We start from the raw sequence: 22432 nt of genomic DNA, 5'->3' as shown, positions 1-22432 counted from the left end.
AGAGATGTTGAACTGCCCAGCTGAGCACCTTGTGGGTTGGGGACAATCCCTATTGATTTCAGGATCACAGAGTTAAAGATCAAGGTCACAGGTGACCCCTTTTTGAACACTTTGTCTATGCTCTAACTCTGCAACCGTGTATTGTAGGAACGTCAAAATGCACAGCTGGACACCAAATGGGTCATGGGTGATCCCTATTGATTTCAGGATCACTGGGCAAAAGGTTAAGGTCACAGCTGAAGCCTTTTTGAAAACTTTGTCTGTGCCTCTAACTCTGCAACCGTGTAACATAGGAATGTCAAAATGCTCAGCTGGACACCTCCTGGGTCAAGAGTGATCCCTATTGATTTCAAGCCACGAGGTAAAAAATCAATGTCACAGTTGACCCCTTTTTGTTGACCTTGTCTGTTCTCCAAGTCTGCAACTTTACAACTTAGAACCATCAAACCACTAAGCTGGTCACCTCAAGTATCAAAAGATGATCTCTGTTGATTTCAAGGTTAGGGGGTCAAAGGTCAAAGTCACAGGTGAGCCTTTTGGGAAGAACTTGTCTGTGCTCCAACTCTAGACACATGCATTCAGGATTGTTGTTTGAGGGAGTTCATGGTTTGGGTTTTTGATGACTACTTTTGACGGGCACATTATCCATTGGATTGCACTTTTTTCTTTTTAGTTTTCTGACTCTATTGTTAAATCAAGACAAGTGATTTTGTTTTACTTTGTTTTTTTATTTTTCCTGGCACTTCCTTGCTCTATACACTTCTATTATAATTTTATTTTTTTCCTGGGTGTAATTCCCCTCCCGTCCTGCTGATGGCGCCACCGTCCGCCGAGCGCAGCGTCGCTCTCTGACACATCCACAGTAAACACAGCAGACTGCCGCCGCTCAAAGAAGCACCTACCAGGGCCTAAAAAAGAAGGTGAGAACCCGCTGTGTTTTATTTATTTATTTATTCTAACTTCTGTTTCTTTAAGCTGTCTGCTCGCGGACGTTTATTGTGATTTTTAGAGGGTTAAAAACACCCGGAAGTGGGCTGTTAAACGTGCCTATTGAATGCCAGTCAGTAACATATGTAGCACAGTTTTCCTCTTAAAAAAAGGCTAAATTAGCAAGTAAATCACAGGTAGATAGGATTTTAATAAACCGAATTAAACTGAAAGTGTTTTAACTCGAATTGAACGCTTAATTTATTACCTTTACGACAATAAATAGTCACAGTTAACAGTAACACCTTTTGTTTTTGTTTTTTTACCTCCTTCAGGCATTTTTTGGAAACAGGCACATTCTCAGCTAACAGCCTGTCCTGGAAAGACCAGATAAGAGGTTTTGTTTTGTCTTAAAGCTGTGACAAAACAGCACTTTTAGGTTGCAATGTGAAACCCCCTGAAGGCACAAATTCCCCTTCCACTTTCAGGACAAGTTAATAGATGAAAAGAAAACATTTATCTTATTTTGCTTTTAACTCAGTAGTTGAATCTGCACTGTTTTATTTGTATTTCGGATTTAGGAGCATTTTATTTTAAAAGAAAAACCCGATAGACTGCCTTCTGTACAATCTGAAGCACTCATATTGTTGACATTTTTATCAAGGAATCTGTTGAAATCAAAATAATTGATCAAATTCTTGTTTTTTGTCATATTTGCTCATCATTTTTGACTCTTTAAAGCCAAATAGGGTTGAGTAATTTTAAGTGTGTATGCATGTATGCATCATTTATTACCACATTAAGGAGTTAAAACTTTAGGAAACCAGACTTTGGTGAAGCTGTTAGAACCTGGTCTGAATTTTTATGAAACGAGTCAGTGTTGCTGCTGGCCAAGCTGGTGGGGGGGATGGTTTTAAATGTAACACAGAGCTCATTGATGGTTAGTTTTAGCTGTTTAAAGGCAGCATTCAGACCAGGTATGTATGTATGTTTAGAGACTCATGGTTCCAACACAAAACTCATGTATTTTTACTTCAAATTAAACCTCAAAAATGATGGTTGATTTGCCTTTCCCTCCTCTGCAGGCGTGTCTTTCCACCCCTAGTGATGTGTTTGTCCCGTCTGGTTTAGTGGAGGACTTTAGCTGCCCCTCCCCGCCTTATCCTCGAAGTCCACCTCCTTCCTCGTCCTCCTCATCCTCCCTGCAGCCGCCCCCTGTGATGCCTCCCTCGTGCTGTGGCTACCTGTCACAGTTCACCCATCATCACCTGGTTGTCTTTCTCCTCACCTTCTTTAGGTAATCGATGGCAGCTAAAGAAAACGGGAAGTTGGCGTCGCACCGAGCTGAGCTTTATTGCGTTCTGCCCACTGGAATGCAGCCGTTTTCGGGGTTTTAAGTTTTAAACAAATATTTATAACACCTGCTGACTCGCATGAAAGGAAGCTGAGGGTGTTTGAAAGGCCTGTAATATGTTTATTTTTATTAAATTAATCTGAAAGTATGATCAGATTTTACAGAGATTAGATTTTGAAGCTTCTCAATCAGCTGATTTTACTCTTTTTAAATTAAAAGAGGACATCTGCTCAGTCCTGAGATGAAGTTTGGGTTAATTATCCAGCCCAGCTTGTGGATATTTATTATTTGAATTTGAGTTGTTTGGGACTTTCTAAATATTTAATTTCATTTAAAAGTAAAACTTCCTAAGAAATACACTAAGATCTCCTCAATTCTTTTAAAAAAGATTCTCTTTGACATCTGCTTTAGCTGACTTTCTCTATTATATTTGTCTATTTAAGCTCCTTTTAGCATTTAACCACCGTTAAGCTAATTTTGCTGCTTTTAGCTACCATTCTGTTCATTTTAGCTGCAGTTTTGCTAAGTTTAGCTGTTGTTCTGCTCCTTTTAGCTACAGTTTTGCTAAGTTTAGCTGTAGTTCTGATCCTTTTAGCTGTAGTTTTGTTGGTTTTAGCTGCGCTTCTTATTTTACCAGCTGTTTTTCTCACGTTGACATCTGTTCTGCTAACCTTAGCGACGGATGCTTTTAGCGTGTAGCTACTGTTCTGCTGCTTTTAGCTCTTGTTCTGCTTGTCCTAACATTAACAGCTCAGTCTTCGGGACGCAGCGTTCACTCTGTATTTTCACAGAAACATCCCGGTTCTCTTGCTTCCTGGAAACAGAGTTCAGTTTTTCTCTACGAGCTAAAGTTTCTTAGCTTTTCTCGCTCCTTTAGCAGCGACTGGAGCTGAACTGATGCTGACAGAAAGCTGTCAGGATCCCTGAATGCAGCTCGGCGTGGCTTAAATTCACATTTTGGTGATGACTTTCTGTCGGGCTGTGAATGTTTTCCCTCATCAGAGGAACAGGAAACCTTTAGTTTCAGCTTAGAGTATTTCCAGCTGATTTGAGTAAAGAAACGTTATGTTGGGTTAATATTTTTCAAGCAAGTTTATGATCGTTTAAAGGTGAACAGCTGAGCTCAGAGTACATGTTGTTAAAATAACAGATTATGACATCAATACATTTTTTCCCCCCAGTTTTCAGACCCTCCCTTCTTGTCTGTGTGAGACTTAAAACGTTGGTTTTGTCTTCTCTGTGCAGCTATGTGTTGCTGCACGCGTCCAGGAAGACCTTCAGCAATGTGAAAGTGAGCATCTCGGCCCAGTGGACGCCGTCCGTCCAGAATGACAGCGCGCCGCCGTTCTCCCCCGGCGAGGTACCGAGCAGAACTTTCAGGAGTTCTTTGATTCAGGAAAACACGAGAACGACGCGACTTGTTTGAGCGTCTCTCACGTGTCCGTGTTTAGTTTTCGCTCGAAGCTAGATGAGCCAAAACAAAAACAAAAACACGTTCCGTTTGGTTTGAAAGTTAAAAGCAGAGCTCCGGTCCAATGAGCCGCTCTGAGTGTCTTTTCTGTTGCTGTCCAGACGTGGCAGGACAACCGTCTCTTTGCCGACGAAGAGGAGGCCACTCTGTTCCTGGGAGCCCTGGACTCCATCTTCCTCTTCTCGTACGCAGTGGTAAGTTCGTCGACAGAAGACAGCTGACATCTTAAACTGAATCAATGGAGTTAAAACAAGCAGAACAGAAGCTAAAATGAGCAAAGCTGTTGGTCGAAGCTTAATGTAGCTAAAAGCTAAAATGAGCAAAGCTGTGACTAGAACCTGAAAACAGCAAAACTGGAGGTTAAAGCAAAAAACTGTCAAAACCTTAGCTAACAGCAAAATGTTGCTAAACCCTAGCTCAAAGCTTAATGTAGCTAAAACATACCAAAATGCTAAAAACAACAAAGCTATAGCTAAATATTTTAAATTAGCAAAACAGGAGCTTAAAGGGGAAATTAGCAGAACTTCTTCCAAGAGCTAAACGTTGTAAAAACTGTAGCTAAACTGTACTGAAATCTTTAGAACGGCTAAACTGTAGCTAAAATTAGCAAAAAATTGTATTTAAAACCATATTTAGCTAAAAGCTAAAATTGTGAAAACACTATCTAAAAACTAAAAACAGAAACCTGAAGTTAAATCAAAAATTGGCAAAACCACCTAAGTGTCACTAGACTGTAGCTAAGAGCTTAATGTGGCTAAATCTTAGCAAAAAGCTAAAAACAGTAAAACTGTAGCTAAAAAATAAAATTAGCCCAAACCATAATTAAAAGCTAAATGTAGCAAAACAGGAGCTTAAAGCTAAAATAAGCAAAACTGTAGCTAAAAGGCCAAATTAGCAGAACTTCAGCTAAAAGCTAAATGTGGTAAAAACTGTATGAAATGCTCAAAATGGCAAATGTGTAGCTAAAAACTAAAATGAGCAAAAATAATTTTAATTCAAACCTATAAATAGCAATATGCTGGTGCAGATTCTCAGTCATCCAGGAAACGCTAAATCCAAAAAAAGGTGAAAAACAAAAACAGCTGAACGTCTATTCTGCAGCTGAAGACGTTTAGCTTCTCATCCGAAGAGCTTTCGCTTCAAAAAGCAGAGAGTGGAGTTCAGGCTTTTAAAGCCGAGACGTTCTAAAGCTGTTTTTGTTAGCAAAACTCTAAATACAGTCAAACTGTAGCTGAAAGCAAAAACTGTGTTGACAGCAGCTGACAACAGAGCAGCGTCAGTGAAGCAGATTTCAGATTTATAAAAGTTACAGAAACTAAAAGTCTGAGCGCATCGATCCCAGTCGAACTGACGCTTTAAACACGAAGAAACTCGCCGTCGGCTCGCTCTGCGTCCTGAATCTGATGATTCTGAATGAAACGAGTGTTTTCTTCTCCCCTCAGGGTCTGTATCTGAGCGGAGTGATCGGGGACAGGGTCAATCTGCGCTACGTCCTCTGCTTCGGCCTCTGCGGCTCCGCGGTCGTGGTCAGTTACCGCTTGCCCTCGTGGGGGATTTCGCCCAGGCGAAGGTTACTTATTGCCCCTGACTGCACGTTTCTTTTCCCCCGCAGGAATTCTTGTTCGGCACGCTGACCGAATGGCTCCACATCTACAACATCTACCTGTACTGTGGCCTGTGGGTGCTGAACGGCCTGCTGCAGTCAGCCGTCTGGCCCTGCGTCGTGGCCGTCATGGGCAACTGGTTCGGCAAGGCGGGGTGCGTTTCAAATCCTTTCCTTGCCATCTGGCGTGTTGTTGGCTGAAAGTCATCTGATCGCACAGGATTTGACTTTATTTTACATTTATTAACAAAATCTTTTAAAAAACAGTCAAACTTCTGCTGCTCGGCTGTTAAAACAGACTTCAGACTTCATTTAGACGCCGTTAATTAAGGAGTTTTAACCCAAGATTTTTATTTTTATCTTTGTTTTTTTTGCCCGTCCATCTGTGGACAGTTCCTTGTCCGAGCTCTAAATTGAAAACCCTTTAACGTAGAAATGTCAAACTGCACACCTGAACACTTCATGGGGCAAGGGTGATCCCAAATGATTTCAGATTCACAGGGTCAAAGGTCAAGGTTCAGAGGTGACCCCTTTGTGAAAAGTGATCTGTGCTTTAACTCTGAAACCGTGTAATGTAGGAACATCAAACTGCACACCTGGACACCTCGTGGGTTGGGGGTGATCCCTATTGATTTCAGGGTCAAAGGTCAGGGTCAGAGGTGAGCCCCTTGTGAAAACCTTGTCCGTGTTTTAACTCTGAAACTGTGTAACCTCATAGGTTAAGGATGATCCCTATTGATTTCATGGTCACAGAGTCAAAGGTCAAGGTCGCAGGTGGTCCAGATCCTCGTCTTCAGGATTGTTGTGTGAGGGAATCCATGATGGCGCTGACAGTTTCCTGGCGGGTGTATTATGTACCGATGGCGGTTCTCTTCTTATATTTGCAGTTTTGTTTTTTTTTTTTCCCTAAACAAAACTCCTCCTGATCTGATTTTTCCAGACGCGGTTTCGTGTTCGGCCTGTGGAGCGCCTGCGCCTCCGTCGGCAACATCCTGGGAGCCTTCCTGGCTTCCAGCGTGCTCAAGTACGGATATGAGGTGAGGCGGACGCGTACGAGGTTTGCTTTTCGCTTTGACGCCTGTCAGCTCTGAGGTGCTCGTGTGACGATTATCGCTGTGTGCAGTACGCCTTCCTGGTGACGTCTGTGGTGCAGTTTGCGGGCGGGGTGGTCGTGTTCTTCGGCCTGCTCACCTCCCCAAAAGAAGTTGGTAAGAACCCTATGTGTGTGTGTTTTTTTCCACCTTCAACCAGCTGCATCCTAATGAATCTTATTAACAACGCTGCGCCCCAAACGTGGATGAGTTTAGCTGATTGGTTGTTTGTCAGGTTTGAGGGAGTCGGAGACCGGACTGGGACCGGTCGAGACTGACTCGGACAGCCACAGGCCCCTGATGAGCGACGAGGAAGAGGAAGAGGAGGAGGAGGAGGTGGAGGTGCACGCGAAGCCGTGCCAGTCGGTCCAGCAGCCGGACGAGTCTCAGCGAGCCATCAGCTTCTTCCAGGCGTTCTGTCTGCCCGGAGTTCTGCCCGTGAGTCTGAAAAACGATCCCAGCTTCGGCTGCCGACCACCTCCGGGTTCGAAAGTATTCTAAAACCCTCCTCTTACCCGTGCGTCCTGCAGTATTCCCTGGCTTACGCGTGTCTGAAGTTGGTCAACTACTCCTTCTTCTTCTGGCTCCCGTTCTACTTGAGCAACAACTACGGCTGGAAGGAGGCTGAGGCCGACCGGCTGTCTGTGTGGTACGATGTTGGCGGCATCATCGGTAAGCAGTCATTTATTCTACCCATAATATAAACATTTATACACTTCATATTAAAGCCAGAGTAGCTGATTGCAGTTTTTTCTCTATGTTTATCATTTCTGGTAAAAATAACCACTAAATACTCGTCATAAATGAGTGAAATCCAGCCAAAAAAACAGGAACGTTGTGTTATTTTGCAACTCTGAATCGTGATTAGCGCCTCGTAGACCAAGGATTATCTCCCTGTTAGGACAATAAATTATGTTTAATGTTGATAAGGCAGGTGGGATGTCTGTGACCTTTGAGCCGTCGGGCTGCGGCGCCTGGAAAACCGTCGATCAATAAATCCACGTGTCGCTGCGAGCTCGTTTTGAAAGCCTTGTCAATCGACGCAGTCCGCTACGAAGTCCAGAAACTACAGCACACACAGGAGGTCGTTCAGCAAGTCTGAGGTGCAGGACGTCTCAGATCAGGGGTGTCAAACTCCAGAGTGTCCTGGAGGTTTTAGGTTTTTCTGCTCCAACGCTCCTGATTCAGACGGTTTAATCACCTCCTCACCAAATCACCAAGTTCTCCACAAGTCGTCCTTTTAAACCAGATGTTTTTAAAGCAAGAATTAGTCTAAAACATGCAGGAGAGCGTCCCCCCGAGGGACGGACAGAGGAGTCCAGGTCTGCTTTTCGAAAGAAAAAAACTGGTTTTAGATCTGGATTTCTTCATGAGTGGAAGAAGGAACCAGAAGGGCTGACAGCAGCGTTTTGTGTCCTTTATTGTGGCAGGTGGGACGGTTCAGGGCCTGATTTCTGATTTCATGGGGAAAAGAGCGCCGGTGTTGGCCTTCAGCCTGGCGATGGCGATGGGCGCTCTGGTGGGGTACAGCCGTGAGTAACCGTGTTTATATTGACCTTAACACAACATTAACAGAAACATCCTGTCAGAGCGTTCTGGTCCTGTCTCGGCTTTTAGACCATTAGTCAGAGTTTACATGTTTTGTTTTGGTTTTTTTTGCCTCCCTGGACTCTTAGGATCACCGAACGACCAGGTCATAAACGCCGTCATCCTGGCCGCCACCGGCTTCTTCATCGGCGGCCCGTCCAACATGATCAGCTCGGCCATTTCCGCTGACCTGGGGCGGCAGGACGCCCTGAGGGGCAGCCAGGAGGCGCTGGCCACCGTCACGGGGATCGTGGACGGAACTGGGAGCATAGGAGCCGCTGCGGGACAGGTGAGCAGGACAAAATCTGTCCAATCTGAGGGACGACACATGATCAGTTCTTTTTGAATGAAGCGTTTTGAAGCGAATCCACCATATTGGGGGCAGCTCGGTGGTCAGACCAGTCGTCCTCCTGTAGGATGGCTGGAGGTTCGATTCCACCAATACGGCACGTGTCCCTGAGCAAGTCGCTGAACCCCTCATTCCCTCCGATCGGTGCATGAATGTGATCTAAAGACTGTAAGATGATTTGTTCATATTATCTCTGTACAATGAAGGTAAATGAGGGCTTTAAAGTGGCCTAGAAAGGCGCTATTCGGTTGGGGTGTAGCTTATCGGTACTGATGTTTCCGGCGAGTTGTTGTTTGTTGTGTCGAACCCCTAACATTTGATTCATTTTCCTGCTGTTAGCTCAGTTTGTTTGTTCGTCACGCAGTACCTGGTGTCGCTGATCGAGAGCAAGCTGGGCTGGATGAGCGTCTTCTACTTCTTCATCGCCATGGTAAGAAACGTCGACCCGCTGAGAGAAATCCGATCCTCACGCAGCCTTAAAATGATAGGAATTAGATTTTTCCAGGTCTGGATGAGTCATAAAACAGCACGGACAATCATTACTGTGTTTACTTTTTTTTATTTTCTGTACGAAAAATGAGCACTTTTGGTTTCGTACCACCAGAGTTTTCAGCTTCTGGAGATAAACTAAGTTGTGGAAAAACCTCCTGTTCTGTTTGTAAAGCCATCAAAGTAAATGTGACTTTAACTGTTCAGGCGACGAGCAGATACAAGCTGGTGTTTAATGAATTTAATGCAAAAATAAAAGAATTTGTCTGGATTTTTATTTTTAGGGGGATTGAAGTCTGCAAGAATCTGATCAAAAGTGTTTTATCTGGGAGAAAAAAGCTAAAATATTTCTTAAAAGCTAAAATAAAACAGAGCGGCACTGAAGGAGGAATGATCGTAGGAAGGATTTTAAAGCCAATAAAAGATGAAAACACTATTTTTAATTGAGGAGAAAAACGCAGTGGAAACCACAGCAGATTTTAGGCGTTTTGATAAAGAAAAATACTCCAAATGTTTTGTGGAAAAAGGGGAATTTCAGTATTTCAGAGCCCTGGATTTAAATACATTTTTTTTTTTTTTTTGGTAAAACTGTGTGTTTCCTGTTATGGCAGACAGGAGGCAGCATCCTCTTCATCACTCCCTTGCTCTGGAGAGAACTTCAAGCCATGTGGCGGGACAGGCGAGCGCTGCGCCGCCAGCTGTGACGCCAGCTGTGACGCCAGCTGTGACGGCCTCCCGTCGGGGACCGGGTCTGTTCGCGTCCTGCAGAAACGCCACCATCACTGTCGTCTTAAAACGCCGGGACTCGATTTTAGGGATCTGGAGGTGAGCTGAAGTGCCTGACTGCGGGTTCTGGATCCCTGGACCCGCTCTGCTCCAGAACACACACACACACACACACACGGCGTCGACTGTACGCGTCTAACGGATGTAAATACTTCACTTTTTAAAGGGAAAAAGGTTGAAATCGCCTCTGATTTCTTCATGTTTCGCTTCCAATCAGCCAGGGTTTGTTGGATTGTTTTTAAACGGCCTCGATCTGCGGTTCTTTAGGCTTTAATGGCTGCTTTTGTTTTTATTTTATAACCCCCATTTTCTTGTAAAGATGAACTTGGAGCACAGAAGCAGAAATGCGTTTCGTCCGTTTAAATGTTGCCGTTTTGGTCGAACCTTGAAAATAAGGCGTTGCCCTCGGAGTATGAGCTGGGGACGACTCTCAGCTACCGCCGCAGCCGGAGCCATTCCCGTGTTTGCTAAGGCGGATTAGCTGCGGCGACCATCTTGGATTTGGCTCGAAAAAGGTAATCAGTTGTAGACGAATGTCGGACGGCTGAAAATCCATCCTGTGGCTCACGAGATATTTCGCTAACACACACAGACACGGCTAAAAAACTATTGTTTGCTTCACCTTGTCTTTTTTATGATATTTTAGGAGTTTTCTATGGATTCAGCGAAAGAAATGGGAACAAAATGTGTTGATTTTGGTAACAAACGGCCTAAAGATCCGATTTTAAAATGATTTTAAGTGAACTCCGGTTCATCCTTTGAGCCTTCTTTTATCTCTAAAGGACCCATAATTGACTTATTACATATTTCTTAGAAAATATTCACTCTGCGGGACTGAAAGGGAGGATAAAAGCAGCCAAAACCCAAAGAAACCTAAAAAAAAAAGGACCATTTTAAAAGATTCAACTTATGGTTCTGCAGTTTGGAGGTGAAATATAAAGAGATAAGGGGCGGCTGAAGACTTTTGCACAGCGTTGTGCCTCAGTCTGACTGAGTTTTAATTTCAAACCAAGAGTTTTTAATTCAAACTTCGGACCTGTGGCCGGTCAGGAATGTGAATACTGATTGTAGCGTCTGATTTTTGTAGATATTTATAAATATTTAGTGACGTTAGGGATTGCACTTGTAAAAAACCTGACTTTAATTATTAGGAAAATCTCTTTAAACCACTTAGATTCTCGTTAGGTTCTTTTAAGATCTCAGTTTAGTTGTTTTTTTTGTAATTTGGGACAGTAATTCTCTGTAAAACCTGGTTGTGGGGACTGGTTTCCTTGAAACTGTAACGTTTGGGTCATTCCTGTCTTTTTGTTTCCTGCTTCGAATGTTTACATTTTTAATTTCGATGTCTTTATTCACACAGATATATGCCACTTTAAAGCTGATTGTTTTTTAAGACTAAAATTGTTCAGATTGCACCATTTTCTTATAAATTGAGCCAAACAGATGTGACAGAATGTAACCGTTTTTTTTTTATTTTTTGTTTTATTTGTGTTTCTGTCTTAAATAAAACAAAAACAGCCACCAGGGGGAGCTGTTGGCTCAACGTCGAGGATAAACTTCCACTTTTTTCATTTTTCTTCATTTGGAGACCAGTAAATTTGTGGTTTATAACAATATTTTTTATTTGTTCATCCAAACTAAATGAAATCAGCATTTATTTTTCAGAAAAGCAAACTTTGTTGACACAAATATTCATCAGAGAGGAAATGATCTCATGTAGGGATACAAAACGGTATTAAATTACAATAAAATTATTACAAATGATATACAAATACTTACATTCATGCAAATACAGAAACAAAACTATAATCTTATTGTCGTTTTAGCTGCAATAAATGTTATTTTTTTCTTCACCTGATGGGTTTGATGCTGCAGGAAGGTGTCCGAATGTCTGTTTCTTTTTTAGTAAATTTAAAGTAGTGCAAAGATATAGTTTCAGAAATAAAACGGAAAACTGAAAATAAGTTAATGCACGCTTTGAACACACACACACGGGGTGAGTTGATGAGAAACGATGCGAGTTAAATCGAATTAAACGTGTTTACAGGTTGAGGCGAGGCTGAAAGACGGTTTCTTTTAAAAGTCGCCCGAGCTCCTCCTGTTCGGAAACGTTGTCCCCGCCAAAGCGAGACGGAGACGGCAAGAGACGCGCCGCCGCCGGTCCCACCGTCAGGCGTGAAGACGGCTCGTCTCCGTTTTACTCGTGTCGTCAAATCGCTTCATGAGGTAGTAAGAGCGGACGGATCCAGGTCTGCGATCAAACCCAGATCCCGTTTAGCTTTAAAACAAAAAAGGATTTTTGCCGTTTAAAGGGAGCGACGTGGTGATGAAACATGCTCCCCTTCAGGCGCGATTAAAGCTTCGATTGAGGTCAAAATGGAGGAAAAGCCACACTGACAGACTCACACAAACCCTGTTAGGAAAACAATACAAGAAGAAGAAGATAATGCTGCGATGGGCGGGGTTATTATCTCGTATGCTGACCTTCGACCCGAAGGTGACAAGGTTCTGACCTCCGGCGGCCACTCTGGAGATGAAAACGGTCGAGGGACTGGAGGTGAAACGCCACCCGAGACGATGGCTGACCCGTTACTGTTTTAGTATCCTGGCAGAGTGCATTGAATGATTTCACAGTATTTCAGTAAAAGCCGAGTACATCACTGTATAAATGTACAGTATGTATATATTTATATATATATTTATATATTTATATCCGTAAAAACAGCTTGTAGAGTCTGAGCTTGATTAGCGAGGACACCGGTAGCTTCCTTGTGCTGAGGGTTAAACGTGGAGGCAGAAGTTTTCGTGGAAAGTCCTTCTGAGCGCCACAAATCTACGTGTGATCTGCATGAGGTGATGTGTGGAGGCCGCCGCCGCCGCTCACTGCCGCGAGGACGCCTTGGAATGAAGAAGCCGACTCTTCTTCACCTTGAAGAAGTCTGCAGAGAGAGAGAAAGAAGAAGAAGAAGCGGGACGGGATGATTAGAGGTGGGTCATTAAGGTAAGATGGACGTCAGAGATGATGAAGCACGCAGGAAGTCGCTCACTGTTGGAGAAACAGCCAGAAAACGCCCACTTTTTCACCCCTTTTTTTTTTTGAAATCAGGTCTTGTTTCTATGTCTTTACGGTTCTAACGACCGCACTCCGGGTTTGTTCCACACGTGGTTCCCGCCTCAGTAGCCGCCTTCGAGTTTAAATCGTTTTTTTATCCACCGTCACCGCGGCGTTTACACGTGGATGTGTTTCCTGTCGGAGGGGAGCTGAAGCTGTCAAAGTAGAGCTGGGGCTGTTAGGGCGGGTTTGAGAAAGACCTGAGACGGGTTTGAAACGCTCGCCACAGAATTGAGAGAGGTTTGAGATAGGTTAGAGACTCGCAACAGAATTGAGACGGATTTAAGACACTTGCAACAAAATTGAGAGGGGTTTGAGACGGATTTAGGACACTTAACAAAACAGAGGGGTTTGAGATGGATTTGAGACTGCTTTAAAACACTCGCAACAAAATTGAGAGGGGTTTGAGATGGGTTTGAGACACTTGCAACAGAATTGAAAGGGGTTTGAGACGGATTTAGGACACTTAACAAAACAGAGGGGTTTGAGATGGATTTGAGACTGCTTTAAGACACTTGCAACAGAATAGAGAGGGGTTTGAGATGGGTTTAAGACACTTGCAACAGAATTGAGAGGGGTTTGAGATGGGTTTAAGACACTTGCAACAGAATTGAGAGGGGTTTGAGTCAGATTTAGGATACTTAACAAATCAGAGGGGTTTGAAATGGATGTGAGACTGCATTAAGACACTCGCAACAGAATTGAGATGGATTTAAGACACTTGGTTTGAGACACTCAGCAAAATTGAGACGCCCCAACACGGCTCTGAGTTTGAGAGAATTGAGAGGTTCAAAATTCAAGCGACACCATTGCACAACTGTTGCATAGAAATTGAGAATCCCTGCAAAGCGTTTTGAGACATTTTGGAGATTCCTTTGCAAATGCCACTTGCCAATTAGTTGCTGGCAGTCTCAGGCCTGGGAGAATCTGGCTTACGAGTAAAGTTTATCGGGCGGATTATGTTTAAACGTAAATAAATGAACAACTCCAGCACGGTGGGATTATGGAAACTAAATTGAGATGGTTTCGAGACGCCCGCTGCAACTCTGACTTGGTCGCAGCCCAGTGAGCCGCTGCCTTTGGTTCTGATTCTAGGTAAAAGTCGAGAGCTGCGTCTCGCTGAGCTCACCTGTTATGGCAGACTGCCGTCGTTTCTGCGGTCGCTGAATGGAGTAGCGCCCCCTCGTGGTCACTTCCAAGTACTCGTCCCCGGACCCGGACGAGCTGCTGGAAACGGGGGAGCCTTCGCCCGACGACGACACCGACGACGTCGACGCCCGCCTCCTGGCTCCGGGCCGCACCGAGCAGCTCCGGTAGAACGCCGGCACGTCCTGGCACCTGAGCTCCGCCCACTGGATGCTGGCGCCCTCTCCGGGCCTGTCCCGCTGGAAGTCGAAGTTCCAGCGCTTGTTGGCGACCTCCACGCTCATGCAGAGCAGCCTCTGGAAGTCCTGCTGCAGCTGCTGGTGGTCGACGGGCCCGAAGAGGTTCCGCCGCACTGGAGCCGCCTTCACCTTCGAGGCCTCGGCGCCTCCGGGAGGCGAGAGCTCGGCGCCGGACGCCTCGGATCCACCTGTTGATGCCGATGTAGCGGCCATGGCCTTGTCACTGTTGGAGGACAAGCGGAGGTCAGTCACAGCTGATATATTTTCATATTTGGACGCGCTTTTCTTGATTTGGACCACATGTGGCCCTTTGAAGAGCAACTATGGCGAACGTCAAACGAATCTCCGACAACGCCGACCGCCCCTCGGTGTCAGAATGACCCACCTTTTCCACCCGAGGAATGTTTCCAGCATTCCCGGCTTGCCACAGTCAATTAGAGGAATAACGCTAAATTCCAAGGTGGAGTCTTAAGTGCTTTTGGCTGTGGCGTTTCTCTGCGGACGGCGGACGTGGCTCAAGTGGGGGCCGACCTCGACCTCAGCCGAAACTCGACCCCGGCACGCACTGACGCCTTAAGTTTACCGCTTCGACTCGCCCTCATGAGGGTTTTTGACCGTTTTTACCCCACTCCTGCTTTGCACAGTCTCTAAAACCACCGATCTGAGACGCATTTATTTTTACATTTGCACTTTTTCCTCTTTAAACAGGCCGAAGCAGCACGCCCTTGGCAGAGGAAAACCTCCAAACCGACTAACCCAACCTGACACAGACCTCATATTTCTTTTTTTCCCCACTCTTCATATTTAACCTGGATCCAGAGGGCGCGCTGCTGGACAGATAGGAGGCTGGGAGGCAGAAATAGGAGGCCCGAGGCTCCAGGAAGGCGGAGATTCAGAGCCCCCCACCATCCCCTCCCCCTGCACCTAAAGTACACAATGTACAGAAGATAAAAACGGCCTCTGAGCGCCGAAAACAAGCGACAAGTCAGGCGGAGCGCTTTTAATGCGCACTATTTGGGGGTTTTTGCGCTGTTTTCTGGATAAGTTGTCATTTCAGTGAAATAGATGTGCATTGCGGGGTCACTGTTCCCTCCTATGTCTCCTGCTTCCAGGAAAACACCTCCCACCATAAAGACAGGGAGAGACGGAGAACATCTCCGCAGAAACCGAGGCGAAAGTGACGCAGTTACGATGTGGGTCAATGAGATGCGGCGCACATAAAAAACAACAACAACAACAAAAAAGCTCCGCATCCTGTCAGAACTTGGTGTACACACACATATAAATCGCCAAAGTGCCACACAGCCACACACGGATGTCAGTTTGAGGCGCTTAAAGCTGTCAAAATGCCGACAAAGTCCCTGAACTCACCATCGCGCTGAGTTCGAGAGCCCCGTTCGAAGTGACAGAAATCCCAGCTTTCATCCGGTCCGTGCCCGTGGATGTGTAAAGAACTGGGTCAAGTTGTTGTTGTTGTTTTTTCTTCTTCTTCTTCTCTTGACATGTTTTTGTTATGAGACGGGAGGGGACGTCCTTACAGTACGCGAGAGCCTCGGTCACGTGGGCCTCCGTCAAAACAGCCGCTGTCGGAGGTAAACAACGTGTGCGCGGAATAATTCCCACCGCGTTTGAACGCAACGCGAGCCGTTAGTAAACGCTGCCAGAGAAGTGCGCAGAAAAACGCGTAAAAAGTCGCAATTCAAGCGCACCGAATGAGAATTTTTATTAATGCAAATGCTTATGGTTTAATTAGAACGCGTAAAAACGTTGATAAATAGTTTCTTACCTTGTTATATATTGGTGTAAATAAAAAAACCCGCTCCTCCAGATTTCGGTCCGGTCTTGTTGCGCTCCTGTTCTCCTCTCCTCTCCTCTCAGAAGAAGTAGGTCAAATATTTTGGCACCGGCCGCCACTTCCTCCTCCCAGCTCAAAATGTGACACACATTCTCGTGTAGTGCTTGCATCACGTTTAATTTGGCACCTCCACAAGTCACGTTGAGCTGCAACGTGACCAGAGGAGAGAGAGAGGAAAAAAAAAGTTTAGCTTCTGCAGCTTTTCACCAACATGTCGGTGTTTTCAGGAGGTGGAAAAAAAGCACAAAAACAGACTTATAGAGTCAGAACTGTACCTCAGTCAGGTTAACAGAACTGACTATTGTGCAACCATTATAATGCAAAAACACCCATTTTATAAACACTTAAATGACAATTAATGCCCTTTTTCTTTTACTTTATTCACTTTTTGCTTCATTATATTCAATGCAACATGCAGAGGAGTCCTTTAGTTAAGAGTTTTGATGTTTGACAACATTTGAAGCTAATTTAAATTAAATGAAACAAATTAAACGCTGCAAAATATTAATTTAGATTAAAAAATAAGCACATTGTTTGGTAATTTTTCGATTTTCTTTAGGTGGGAAGCAAGAATTTATTTTTCTTTGACTATATTTTATCATTGCATTTTTGAACAGCTTTTTTTACCTTTTTTTCTTAAATATTTACCTTACGCAGCGCTGCGAGACGTCGCCCTCAGAGTGTGTGTTGGGGACGACTCTCGGCTACTGCCACGTCCGATTTTAGGTCCGTGTCTGTAAAATTAGCTGTTTCAGAGCCATTTTTGTGTTTTCTAAGGTCACCTGGTCGTGGCAGCCATCTTGAATCGGCTGTAGAGGTGCACTGGAGTGTTATCAGCTGAAAGTTTCAGTGGTTCATGAGAAACCTGTCTCAGTCACATTCGAGCCCACGGACAGACAGGAAACAAAGACACCATCGCCCACCTCGGCCTGTTGGCGGCAGGCGACGGCGATTCAGGGGTTTCTGTCAAACGCCAGAGCTTCTCCTCTGCAGGAGGGCCGGACGGCGAGCTGCAGAGCTTTTCCGTGACGTGCTCTGAGAGGCCGATGGCCAGACAACACCCCTCAGTCAGAGAGGTTATTCTAAGTCTCACACACACACACACACTCCGTAATCTCTCAGACCAATCATAAACGGACGACATGTGAGCAGAAGGTTGGAGTCGTGCTGCCTGATAACGTCAGGAGTCAGCAGGTCTTTGTTGAATCTCCTTCAGTTTTATGTGTCGATTCAGAAGCTAAAAAACGTCTTTTCTTCCTGTTACTGTTTCTTCTTCACCCGTTCCACACCGTTTTTTTTTTAAATCAACTATTTCTGCAGACTTAACTGGGAGCTGAGACTTTTTTAGTTTTTAAAATCTTTAACTTTATTCACAAACATAGAAATTTCTTCTCTTCAGTTCCTTCAAAAACATTCAGAATCTGCCTCCTTGCTTTAACTTTCTCTGCTTAAGCTGCTTTTAGTTTTTAGCTAATCATTTGCATCTTTTAGCTAGAATTTTAGCTACTTTTAGATTTTAGTAGGCCTTTTGCTGCTTTAGATTAGCCTTTTGCTACTTTAAATTAGCCTTAGGCTACTTTAAATTAGTTTTTTCCTACTTTAGATTAGCCTTTTGGTATTTTTGGCTAGCATTTTACTGGTTTTGGCTAGCATTTTACTGGTTTTGGCTAGCATTTTCCTGCTCAAGGGGAGCCTTTTGCTTCTTTAGATTAGCCTTTAGCTGCTTTAAGAGAGTGTCTCGGCGCTTTAGGCTAGCATTTAGGTGTTTTTAGCTAGCATTTTGCTACTTTAGATTAGCTTTTTACTGCTTTAGACTAGCATTTTACTGGTTTTGGCTAGCATTTTCCTGCTAAAGGGGAGCCTTTTGCTGCTTTAAGAGAGCCTCTTCGTGCTTTAGGCTAGCATTTTGGTGTTTTTGGCTAGCATTTTGCTACTTTAGATTAGCTGTCTCTGCTGGGAGAGAAGCTGACGGCGACGCAAGCAGACGTCCCGCTGGTGTCCTGGACGATGGACTATCTGATGAGCATCTGCAGTCCTGCAGGTCTGACGGGGGGGACCAGCGACACCGGGACACCGCAGAGATCCGTCCTCTACCCCTTCATCTTCACTCTCTTCACCAGTGACCTCGGCTTCTGCACAAAGACCCGCCGCCTCCAGGCGCGCTCTGACGCGGCCGGACGTACCACCGGTCGAGATGAGCGTGAGGACGGGGGACGGCTGTCCAAAGCTCGTTTCAAATGGACTGAGGCGAAAAGGAGAACTGTTCGGAGGTCAGACGGGTCCAAAACCCGGAGGAGAGGGACCATCCAGCCTGTTAGCAGCACACAGGTCAACAGCCTGCCTCTCTGATGGTATGGGGGTGCATTAGTGTCTCTTGCATGGGCAGCTTACAGATCTAGAAAGGCTCCATCAATGCAGAAAAGAATCTACATGTTAGATATCTCCATCTATCTCCATGGTAGGTAGATGTGTTGCTGCCGTCAAATTCAAAACAACCTAATTTTCTTTCTCCTAGAAATGGTACAATTTATCAGTTTTTGGTCTATTTGCTGTTCTATATTGAATAAAAAATCTCTGTGTTTTGTTTTTACGTACATTTTATGCCACGCCTCAACTGTTTTGCGATCAGAGTCGTAGATTCAGGTGTTTAAAGTGGGAGTTTATGGAAACTGTCAGTCAGTTTTTACATTTTGGCAGCCGGAGACTCGACGAGGTGGCTGATACCAGCCGAGAAATCGTCTATAAAGTTTGAAGGAATCCGTGGCGTCGTGCAAGAAGGCAGGCGATAGGCATTTTGTCAGTTTAAAACGGGGGGGGAGTTCAATTAAACCACAGTTTATCATCAACTTTCACCTGTTGACTTCAAATCAGTTTGTTGTATTGGTTGCTTTGGAGCTCCAGAGGTGTGTGTGTGTGTGTGTGTGTGTGTGTGTGTGTGTGTGTGTGTGTGTGTGAAGGTAGAACACAAACGAGGCGGTTTGTTGGCAGCTGGATTTATTGTGGAGAAGCTGGAGGATGTTTCGTGATTAAACTGTTTGGCCTTGGGGTGTGCGTGTCTAAGGGTGTGTGTGTGTGTGTTTGTTCTGAGTCTGCGTAGAGCGACCCTTGGAGTGCGAGAGCAGCGTTTCAAGGCGATGGCATCTCAGAAATATTGTTTTCGCAGAATGTGATTGTGGGCGTGTGGACAGAGAGGAGGGAGGCGGGGCCTAACGGGACAGGGGCGGGGTCAAAGGATGGGGCGGAGTCAAAGGACGGGGAGGCGGGGTGAGACGGGTGTAAATCAGTCCTTTGTTTTTGTTCATGTTAAGAAGTCGGAATGTTTTGGCCTCTGAGCTAAATTAAGCATCAGAAGAAGCTGCAGAACAAGACGAGGAAATGCAAAAAGTCATGCTTTATAAATGAAAAAATAAAACATTTTGATTTTATTTTTGCTTTCTTTCAGTGCATTTGAAACTCAAAGACCAAGCAATCGTTGAAAGGAAGGCGTGTCACCAGAGATTGAAGTTGAAATCAACAGGCGTGGAATTGCAGATGTTTTGGTTGAATCAGATGTGACGTTGCGGCATCTTGTGCGATCTTTTAGTCGTGAGATTATGTGTTGGGGATCAGTCTCAGCTACTACCACTCCAAAGTTTAGCTCAGTATCTGCAGAATTCACTGAATTATGACCCTTTCTGTGTTTTGTAAAAGCAGCTAGCTGTGGCGGCCATCCTGAATCGAGTCGACACCAAAAGCTAATCAGTTGGAGACGCAAACCCAGCGATTATTTCCTGAAAGTTTAATCAGAATCCACCCAAGGGTTCAGGAGATATTTTACTAACAGACAAAAAGGATTTAACATTATCAGCGGAGATAACAAACCCGACCCGTTCAGAACTCCTGAAGGATTGTTTGTTTCTTCTCGGCGCAGCTGGAGCTCCAGCTGATGTGTTTTCAGCCTTATCTACATCTGGAGCACATCTGGTTTCCATCCGTCCTGTTGGGCGCGAGCGTGACGAGCCGCGAACGAGGCGAAGGGAAGGCGAAGGCCGGGAGTGTGTGTGTGAGCGAGTGGGTGTGTGTGTGGGCATGACAGGCTATTAGAAAGCACCAACGAACAGCAAATAAATGCAGAAGAAGAAATGTTGGTGCTCGTGTTCTCACTGTGTTCTGACCGAGTTCTCACCGGGTTCTCACCGTGTTTTCACCGTGTTCTCACCATGTTCTCACCATGTTCTCACCGTGTTCTCACTGTGTTCTGACCGAGTTCTCACTGTGTTCTCACCATGTTCTCACCGTGTTCTGACCGAGTTCTCACCATGTTCTCACCATGTTCTGACTGAGTTCTCACCGTGTTCTCACCGTGTTCTGACCGAGTTCTCACCGGGTTCTCACAGTGTTCTCACCATTTTCTGACCGAGTTCTCACCGTGTTCTCACTGTGTTCTCACCATGTTCTCACCGTGTTCTCACCGTGTTTTCACCATGTTCTGACTGAGTTCTCACCGTGTTCTCACCGTGTTCTGACTGAGTTCTCACCGGGTTCACACCGTGTTCTCACCATGTTCTCACCAGGTTCTGAACATGTTCTCACCATGTTCTCACTGTGTTCTGACCGAGTTCTCACTGTGATCTCACCATGTTCTCACCGTGTACTCACCGTGTTTTCACCATGTTCCGACTGAGTTCTCACAGTGTCCTCACCGTGTTCTGACCATGTTCTGACTGAGTTCTCACCGTGTTCTCACCTTGTTCTCACCATGTTCTGACTGAGTTCTCACCGTGTTCTCACCTTGTTCTCACAGTGTTCTCACCGTGTTCTGACAGAGTTCTCACCATGTTCTCACCATGTTCTCACCATGTTCTGACTGAGTTCTCACCTTGTTCTCACCGTGTTCTCATCGTGTTCTGACCGAGTTCTCACCGGGTTCTCACCTTGTTCTCATCATGTTCTCACCGTGTTCTCACCGAGTTCTCACCATGTTCTCACCGTGTTCACACCGTGTTCTCACCATGTTCTCATCATGTTCTCACCAGGTTCTGAACATGTTCTCACCATGTTCTCACCTTGTTCTCACCATGTTCTCACTGTGTTCTGACCGAGTTCTCACCGGGTTCTCACCTTGTTCTCACAATGTTCTCACAGTGTTCTCACCGTGTTTTCACCGTGTTCTCACCATGTTCTCACCGAGTTCTGAACACTCCTCATGTTGTTGTTTTGAAGAGTTCCTCAAGACAAAATGAGAGACTTTTCCTACGATCTGCGACGGTCAGATTAGGAACGATTCAGCATGAAGCCTTGTGTATTAACTCTGGGCAGGATGGGTTTTATTTTGAAGAGAACAGGAAGCAGAGGTCAGTCAGCTTGAAGTTTGAGTTATTGTCAAGGATTTCTCTCCTACTGTGTCCTTTCAGGAGGAGGTGCAGGTGACCGTTGAGCCCAGGTGAGCGTGTCGGGCTGGTGGGGGTTGACCCAGGCGGCGCCAACGCCTCCCGTGTTTGGTGGGAGGAGGTTCCAGGAACTGAGACTCACCTGGAGGAGACACCAGGTGATCCGGAGACGAGCGCAGGTACGTGTTCGCTCGGAAACGTCACGTGACGTCACTCAGAAGCAAAAACACGCAGCCGGGGATAAGACAGAGGCTGGAACGTTCACCGTATCCTGACGATACGAGTCTCACCTTAACAAGATAACTTTGGATTTTGGTTTTGATGGACGGTTATGAGCAATCAATATCTTACCTGTTGTGGATAGCTCTTTGAACTGAACTAAAAGTTGAAGTTTGTTTCTGCTGATGAGTAGGTAACGTATTTAAAGTGTATTTATTCACTCAGGATTTTAAAGGTAAAGGTTCATCGCCTGACTTCCTGTCCTGCTCCAGTGATGTTGGCATCAAATAATGTAGATGTAAAACAACTGCTATAGAAATATGAACGCTAAAACGGGAATTTTACGTAAAAACACAGAATTTAGTGTGTTTTTTAAAGGGGGAATGTGCCTGTGGTTTGGTTACAAATCTGGTTTAGATCAGACGGAGCAGTAAAAGTGAGCCTGGAGCATCCGCGGGCTGAAATATTGGCTTTTAAGATCCTCTTCACAGAGGATTAAATCTGCTGCTTGTCGTTTTCATCCGAGTCGTTCCACGCGTTGATGACGGCGCGAGAAAACAAACAGTTGTGAGATAAACTGTGATAGAGTGAGACAGGAAGCAGCCAGGGGCCCACTGTTAGCCGCAACGTAGCAGAAGTGACTAAAAGGTTCAGTTTCAGGGTAAAAAAAACATCTCACTGCAGTGTGTGTGTGTGTGTAAGCAGATTAAACATAGATGGTGTGAATTTATTCACTCTGTTTGTGTGGTGGTTCGCTGACTTCCTCATTTAGGGGGGGCGCAGTGGAAGGTTATCACGATCGTTCGTGTTGCAACAAACAGACGGTTATTCTTCG

The 22432-nt window shown here is 45.1% G+C and overlaps 3 protein-coding genes across 4 annotated transcripts in view; 2 read left to right on the top strand and 1 right to left on the bottom strand.

The window, feature by feature from the left end:
• Window positions 1-429: 429 nt before the first annotated feature.
• Window positions 430-11934, top strand: slc37a3 (solute carrier family 37 member 3). Its single transcript, XM_017424883.3, has 14 exons — window positions 430-920; window positions 2013-2224; window positions 3527-3641; window positions 3854-3946; window positions 5195-5278; window positions 5365-5510; window positions 6296-6392; window positions 6479-6563; window positions 6682-6884; window positions 6977-7118; window positions 7877-7978; window positions 8123-8322; window positions 8747-8812; window positions 9483-11934. Exons 2-14 carry the CDS (start codon window positions 2148-2150, stop codon window positions 9573-9575), a joined length of 1503 nt encoding a protein of 500 aa, XP_017280372.1. The 5' UTR covers window positions 430-920; window positions 2013-2147; the 3' UTR covers window positions 9576-11934.
• cdkn1d (cyclin-dependent kinase inhibitor 1D) lies at window positions 11255-16134 on the bottom strand. Of its 2 annotated transcripts, none has more exons than XM_017424884.3 (3): window positions 15941-16134; window positions 13899-14377; window positions 11255-12596 (listed from the first exon to the last, which is right to left on the bottom strand). In XM_017424884.3, exons 1-3 carry the CDS (start codon window positions 16117-16119, stop codon window positions 12538-12540), a joined length of 717 nt encoding a protein of 238 aa, XP_017280373.1. In that variant the 5' UTR covers window positions 16120-16134; the 3' UTR covers window positions 11255-12537. The 2 variants fall into 2 exon arrangements, with proteins under 2 accessions (XP_017280373.1, XP_017280374.1); XM_017424885.3 differs by lacking the exon at window positions 15941-16134 and adding an exon at window positions 15526-15692.
• A 5295-nt stretch (window positions 16135-21429) lies between these two features.
• Window positions 21430-22432, top strand: part of sapcd1 (suppressor APC domain containing 1) — a 7649-nt gene continuing 6646 nt past the window's right edge. The window contains exon 1 of the mRNA XM_025007764.2: window positions 21430-21557. The gene's annotated coding sequence lies outside the window, so the exon portion shown is untranslated. The remainder of the gene's footprint in view (window positions 21558-22432) is intronic.

Source organism: Kryptolebias marmoratus, linkage group LG18, assembly GCF_001649575.2.
Source record: "Kryptolebias marmoratus isolate JLee-2015 linkage group LG18, ASM164957v2, whole genome shotgun sequence".
Lineage (NCBI taxonomy): Eukaryota > Metazoa > Chordata > Actinopteri > Cyprinodontiformes > Rivulidae > Kryptolebias > Kryptolebias marmoratus.
The sequence above is the reverse complement of the archived record's forward strand: the minus strand, read 5'-3'. Positions and strand labels throughout refer to the sequence as shown.

Excerpts from the sequence above, each read along its gene's own strand:
- slc37a3 (XM_017424883.3), top strand. The coding sequence starts at position 2,148 with ATGCCTCCCTCGTGCTGTGGCTACCTGTCACAGTTCACCCATCATCAC. Across the intron at positions 5,279-5,364 it reads TCTGCGGCTCCGCGGTCGTG|GAATTCTTGTTCGGCACGCT; the intron begins GTCAGTTACCGC and ends TTTCCCCCGCAG. Across the intron at positions 5,511-6,295 it reads AACTGGTTCGGCAAGGCGGG|ACGCGGTTTCGTGTTCGGCC; the intron begins GTGCGTTTCAAA and ends TGATTTTTCCAG.
- cdkn1d (XM_017424884.3), bottom strand. The coding sequence starts at position 16,119 with ATGCAAGCACTACACGAGAATGTGTGTCACATTTTGAGCTGGGAGGAG. Across the intron at positions 14,378-15,940 it reads TTACACCAATATATAACAAG|TGACAAGGCCATGGCCGCTA; the intron begins GTAAGAAACTAT and ends GTCCTCCAACAG. Across the intron at positions 12,597-13,898 it reads ACGGCAGTCTGCCATAACAG|ACTTCTTCAAGGTGAAGAAG; the intron begins GTGAGCTCAGCG and ends CTCTCTCTGCAG.